The following is a 7,061-nucleotide window of genomic DNA, read 5'->3' on the forward strand; positions in this document are numbered from 1 at the left end:
AAGTCTATAGCAATACAAGCCTTTCTCAAGAAACAAGAAAGGTCTCAAATACACAGCCTAACCTTACACCTAAGGAGCTGTGTAAAGAACATCAAATAAAGCCTAAACCTAGTAGAAGATAAATAATAAAGATGAGAGCAGAAATCAATGAAATAGAAATCAGAAGGACAGTAGAACAGATCAAGGAAACTAGGAGCTGGTTCTTTGAAAGTGTTAATAAGGTTGATAAATTCCTAGCCAGACTTATCAGAAAGAAAAGAGAAAGGACCCAAATTAATAAAATATGAATGAAAGAGGAGAGACCACAACCAACACCAAATAAATACCAACAATTATAAGAACATAATATAAGCAACTATATGCCAGCAACTGAAACAATCTGGAAGAAATGGATGCATTTCTAGAGATGTGCAAACTACCAAAACTGAACCAGGAAGAAATAGAAAACCTGAACAGACCCATAACCTGTAAGGAAATTGAAGCAGTGATCAAAAATCATGGATAGAGGGTACATACCTCAATATCATAAAAACCACCTATGAAAAACCCACAGTGAATATCATTCTGAATGGGGAAAAACTGAGAGCTTTCTCCCTAAGGTCAGGAACACAGCAGGGATGTCCACTATCACCACTGTCACTCAGCTTAGTACTAGAAGTCCTAGCCTCAGCAATCAGACAACAAAAAGAAATAAAAGGGGGTGCCTGGGTGGCTCAGTGGGTTAAGCCACTGCCGCTCTGGTCATGATCTCAGGGTCCTGGGATCAAGTCCCGCATCGGGCTCTCTGCTCAGTGGGAAGCCTGCTTCCCTCTCTCTATCCCTCTGCCTACTTGTGATCTCTCTCTGTCAAATAAATAAATAAAATCTTTTAAAAAAAAGAAATAAAAGGCATCTGAATCAGCAAAGAAGTCAAACTCAAACTCTTTGCAGATGATATGATACTTTATGCAAACAAACCAAAAAGATACCACCCCAAAACTGCTAGAACTTATACAGGAATTCAGTAAAGTGTCAGGATATAAAATCAATACACAGAAATCAGTTGCATTTCTATACACCAACAACGAAACAGAAGAAAGAGAAATTAAGTAGTTGGTCGCATTTATAATTGCACCCAAACCTATAAGATACCTAGGAATAAATCCAACCAAAGAGGCAAAGGATCTGTACTCAGAAAACTATAGAATACTCACAAAAGAAATTGAGGTAGACACAAAGAAATCTAAAAATGTTCCGCTCATGGATTGGAAGAAAAAATATTGAGAAAAGGTCTATGCTACCTAGAGCAATCTATACATTTAATGCAATCCCTATCGAGATGCCATCAATTTTTTTAAAATTTTTTATTTCTTTTCTGTGTAACAGTATTCATTGTTTTTACACCACACCCAGTGCTCCATGCAATCCGTGTCTTCTGTAATACCCACCACCTGGTTCCCTCAACCTCCCACCCCTCGCCCCTTCAAAACCCTCAGATTGTTTTTCAGAGTCCACAGTCTCTCATGGTTCCCCTCCCCTTCCAATTTCCCTCAACTCCCTTCTCCTCTCCATCTCCCCTTTTCCTCCATGCTATTTGTTATGCTCCACAAATAAGTGAAACCATATGATAACTGACTCTCTGCTTGACTTATTTCACTCAGCAAAGAAATGAAACAAATTATCTAGAAATTTATATGGAACAAGAAAAGACTCCAAATAGCCAGAGGAATATTGAAAAAGAAAACCAAAGTTGGTGGCATCACAATTCCAAACTTCAAGCTCTATTACAAAGCTGTAATCATCAAGACAGTATGGTACTAGCACAAAAACAGACACATAGATCAGTGGAACAAACTAGAGAGCCCAGAAATGGACCCTCAACTCTATGGTCAACTAATATTCAACAAAGCAGGAAAGAATGTCCAATAGAAAAAAGACAGTCTCTTCAACAAATAGTGTTGCGAAAATTGGACACAGAAGAATAAAACTGGGCCATTTTCTTATACCATGCACAAAAATAGACTTAAAATGGATGAAAGACCTCAGTGTGAGACAGGAACCCATCAAAATCCTTGATAATAACACAGACAGCAATTGCTTTGATCTCAACCGCAGCAACTTCTTCCTTGAAATATTGCCAAAGGCAAGGAAAGCAGGGGCAAAATGAATAATTGGGACTTCATCAAGATAAAAAAAACTTTTTCACAGCAAAGGAAACAGCCAACAAAACCAAAAGACAACTGACAGAATGGGAGAATATATTTGCAAAAGACATCAGATAAAGGGCTAGTATCCAAAATCTATAAAGAATTTATCAAACTCAACACCAAAGAATAAATAATCTAATCAAGAAATTGACAGAATACATGAACAGACATTTTTCTAATGAAGACATACAAATGGCCAACAGACACATGAAAAAGTGTTCAACATCCCTCAGCATCAGGGAAATACAAATAAAAAGCAACACTGAGATAGCACCACACACCAGTCAGAATAGCTAAAAGTAACAAGTCAGGAAATGACAGATGTTGGGGAGGTTGCAGAAAAAGGGGAACCCTCCTACACTGTTGGTGGGATTGCAAGCTGGTGCATTCACTCTGGAAAGCAGTATGGAGCTTCCTCAAAAAATTGAAAATAGAGCTATCCTACAACCCAGTAATTGGACTACTGGGTATTTACCCCAAACATACAAATGTAGTGATCTGAAGGGGTACGTGCATCCCAATATTTATAGCAGCAATGTCCACAATAGCCCAACTATGGAAAGAGTCTAGATGTCTATCAACAGAATGAATAAAGAAGATGTGGGATATAAAAATACAATGGAATACTACTCAGCTATCAAAAAAATGAAATCTTGCGATTTGCAACAATGTGGATGGAACTAGAGGGTATTATGCTAAGTGAAATAAGTCAATCAGAGATAGACAATTCTCATATGATCTCAATGTATGAGGAATTTGAGAAACAAGACATAAGATCTTAGGGGGAAGGGAGGGAAAAATGAAACAAGACAAAACCGAAGAGAGAGAAAAACCATAAGAGACTCTTAATCTCAAGAAACCAATTGAGGGTTGCTGGATTGGAAGAGGGAGGAATGGGGTGGCTGGGTGATGGACATTGAGGAGGGTACGTGCTGTGGTGAGTGCTATGAATTGTGTAAGACTAGTGAATCACAGGCCTGAGTCCTGAAACAAATCATGCATTATATGTTAATTTAAAAATCACCATATCAAGACATGTTTTACAGATGCTCATGCTGTACATATATATAAAGACAAGTGGTCTGAGGCAACATACAGTTTGCCAGGCTATCTGGCTATCTTCCACCAATCCAGTTCTACCAATTCCCCTGGAGGAGTAGTTTCCCCACCAAATTTTCCATACCACATTTACATCAAAAAGGAGATTGGAATATAAAGGCTGTAAAGCACATCAGGTGGCTTGACACCTCCGTCAGCCTTGCAGGATGCCAGGCATTTAGGATAAATATCTATTGAGCATCTAGCATAGGGACTGCTACTAAGTAGACAGCCACTAAGTATCTGGTGAGTAAGTGTGGCCCAGTCAGTTAAGCATCTGCTTAGGTCATAATCCCAGAGTCCCTGGATTGAGCCCTGATTCTGTCTCCCTGCTCAGCAGGGAGTCTGCCTCTGCCTATTCCCTTGTTCATGCTCTCTTTCTCTCTCTCAAATAAGGAAATGAATAAATAGTAATAAAATAATAATAATAAATAAAACAAAATAAAAACAAATAATATAAATATTATAAATATATAATAAATATTAATAAATATAAAAAATTATATAATATATTATAACATATAACATATAAATATAATATAATAATAAATATAATAATAAAAAATTGATGAGTAATTTATGCCCATTTAACAAATTTTCCAAATTGTGAAGACCTACAAAACTTATGTAGGGCATAATGTGTTTTGCTTTGACTCTAGTCTTTTGGTCCTCTGGGATTTATGAAAAATGCCATTTCTATGTCTGAGGATGAACAATGGAAGAGAATACGAACATTGCTGTCTCCAACTTTCACCAGCGGAAAACTCAAGGAGGTAAGAAAAGAATAGGACTTTTAATTAGGAAGTTAAGGAATATTCCTGGGGAGAGGTAGAAAATAAGGTCATAGTCCATCCCTAAGTGGTACTCTACTGTATTTGGGCTTCCCCCAAATGGTCCTTTATCTTCATGTTCTGGAAGAGACATGATAAAACTTATTAAATGCCCTTACTGCTCCATGCTTGTGAAAGCTATGTCATCCTAGGACTTGATTCTCATATTTAACTTCAGGTGGTCATGTATTTTGTTTGTAGATGTTCCCCATCATTGGCCACTATGGAGATGTGTTGGTGAGGAACCTGAGGAAGGAGGCAGAGAAAGGCAAACCTATCAACTTGAAAGAGTAAGTAGGAGTCCAGTTGCTGGGATTCTAACTCTGTTGTGACCCTTTCCAGCTGTTGCCATAGGGTCAATTCCCATTGTTGAGTTACTCCAGTGAACAAGCTGATGTAGGTGTATGGTGTTACAACTCCAGCGGGCCAGCCAAGAAGAGGTAGCTCACCTCAAAATGCAAGGAAGTCCAGAGAAAAACAGTCTTCTTTTGTGTGCATGAGTTGGGATTTATTTACTTGCTTAATCATCACCTTGGACATTTTAGAAGACAAAAATACATTGTTTGAAAAGAAGAAATATGAGCTTAGAGAGTATGGAATGGTGGGAGGGGAACGTACTTGGTACATATTCCTGGGCACTGGGTGGGGCAAAAAAGTTACCCTATGGAACTTGGAACAACTTAAACCCTTCCCTGATTTTGTTAAGGATATTAATGAATACTAAATATTAACTTTTTAAAATTTATTTTTTATTTATTTTCAGCATAACAGTATTCATTATTTTTGCACCACACCTTTTATAACCATTTGTCCATCTTTTAATCTCAAAAGGGGGAAGGCCCTGCAAATGGGATAGGTAGGGTAATGATGATAGATAGATAGATGATAGATTTTTTTTTTTTGCCTAAGTTAGATATATTTTAATTACGCAGGCTGAACAGATGTACACTGCAACTGTCCTGGGAAAACTAGGCCATATGACCACTTAGATATGGCACCCCCATTTCAATTTTGGATTGATTTAATATATATGTTTTAACTAGGAACATTCTTTGTTCTTACATTTTCCAGAAATGAGTATGCCTTCAGGGCAAGCTAGATCTCTGTTGTTGAGAAAGAGTGGGTCTTTCATGAAGAAGCCTTAGTTGGGGTTTAGAGAAGAAGGGATGATGTTTCTGGCAGTACAGAATATGGTGTTGGTGCTCTGTAATGTACTGTCGAGGAATAACCTCTGAGCATAGTTACTGTAGTGAGAGAATATCCAGACCAGTTTCATCTTTCTTGATTCCCTGAGAAAGGGTTCATTATTCCACCATTTGTCCTGCTCAGACACAGTGCTTATCCACCTTCTATTGCGCATACTCAAAATTTATTACTGTAATTTGTTGGGCTTTGTGTCTCTATCCCTCCATGACTGAGCTCTTAGAACTCAGAGGTGTGTCTAACTTGCCCTAATGTCCCCATTACTCCAGGACAAGGCCAGCTGTATCACTGGCATCTCATGAACACCACATGAGTGAATGTGATGGTATATAGACTCTTCAGATGACCCAGATGGTGGTTCTGAAAGTGTGGTTCTTGTCTTGCCTGAGCATGGGATCTACATGCACTTCTTGTGTTGCATAAGGATATTAAAGAGGTGCTGATCTTAATTATCCATGTCTTTGTTTCTCTCACAGCATCTTTGGGGCCTACAGCATGGATGTGATTACCAGCACATCATTTGGAGTGAACATTGATTCTCTCAACAATCCACAAGATCCCTTTGTGGAAAATGCCAAGAAGATCTTAAAATTTGATATCCCTGATCCATTTTTACTCTCCATAGGTATGTACACTAGTGTTTCTTCTTTTCTCCTCCTTCCTTTTTCTTCCCTTGTTTCCTTTTTCTCTCACTTCCTCCCTTCCACTTTTCTTTTCTTTTTTTTCCAAATTTACTTTTTGTAAAGATTTTATTTATTTATCAGAGAGAGAGCCCAAGGAGGGGGAGAAGCAGGCAGAGCAGGCAGAGGGAGAAGCAGGCTCCCCCCACCTTGAGCAAGGAGCCCAATGCTGGACTTGATCCCAGGACCCTGGAATCATGACCTGAGCTGAAGGCAGGTGCTTAAACAGACTGAGCCACCCAGGTGTCCCAAACCTTCGACTTTTCTACAACAATTGTACTGAGATATATCTCCATATAACATATAAGTACCCCCCCTTAAAATGTAGAATTCAATTTTGATGGTCTCAGTGTTCATCAAAAAAAATTTTAATGTTGATGATGTACAATGTATGTATTTTTCCTTTTATTTCTGTGCTTTCAGTGTCAGAATTCACTGAGAAATCTGAGATCATCAAAATTTATCCCTTGGTTTTCTCCTAAGGGTTATAAAGTTTTGCTTTTAGATTTGGGTCTTTAATCCATTTTGAATTTATTTTTATATGTTGTATTAGGTAAGAGTCCAACTTCACTTTTTTTTTTTCTTTTTTTGCATGGGACTGTCCTCTTGTCCCAGCACCATTGATTAAAAAGACTATTTTTTCTTCATTGAATGGTCTTAGAAACCTTAGCAAAATCAGTTGACCGTGAACAGTTGGGTAACATTTTGGACCCTAAATTCAATTCCTTTGATCTATATTGTCTATCCTTATGCTTCTGCTCTTGTCTCTATTGTGTGTTTCCTCCTTCTTGCTTTGGGTTTTGTTTCCTATTGTTTTTTCAGCTTGTTTATAACCAAAAAATTGGGCCATTGATTTGAGATCTTGGCCATTATTATTATTATTATTAGATTTTAGTTTTTAAGTCATCTCTACACCCAACAGGGAGCTTGAACTCACATCTCCAAGGTCAAGAATGGCACATTCTACCAACTGAGCCAGATAAATGTCCCAAGATCTTAGTTCTTTTAAATGTAGACATATATATATATATATATATATATATATATATATATATATATATATA

At 37.7% G+C, this 7,061-nt stretch overlaps 1 protein-coding gene across 1 annotated transcript; it reads left to right on the forward strand.

The window, feature by feature from the left end:
* Positions 1 to 3,943: 3,943 nt before the first annotated feature.
* On the forward strand, positions 3,944 to 5,942 carry LOC132008705 (cytochrome P450 3A24-like; the record flags this gene model as incomplete). The annotated part of the gene is made up of 3 exons (XM_059387288.1): positions 3,944 to 4,057; positions 4,316 to 4,404; positions 5,794 to 5,942. Coding segments are annotated over 3 exons (352 nt in total), but the record flags the coding sequence as incomplete, so codon positions are not given.
* Between the last annotated feature and the right edge of the window lie 1,119 nt (positions 5,943 to 7,061).

The sequence above is a fragment of the Mustela nigripes genome, unplaced genomic scaffold, assembly GCF_022355385.1.
Source record: "Mustela nigripes isolate SB6536 unplaced genomic scaffold, MUSNIG.SB6536 HiC_scaffold_719, whole genome shotgun sequence".
NCBI classification, from domain to species: domain Eukaryota; kingdom Metazoa; phylum Chordata; class Mammalia; order Carnivora; family Mustelidae; genus Mustela; species Mustela nigripes.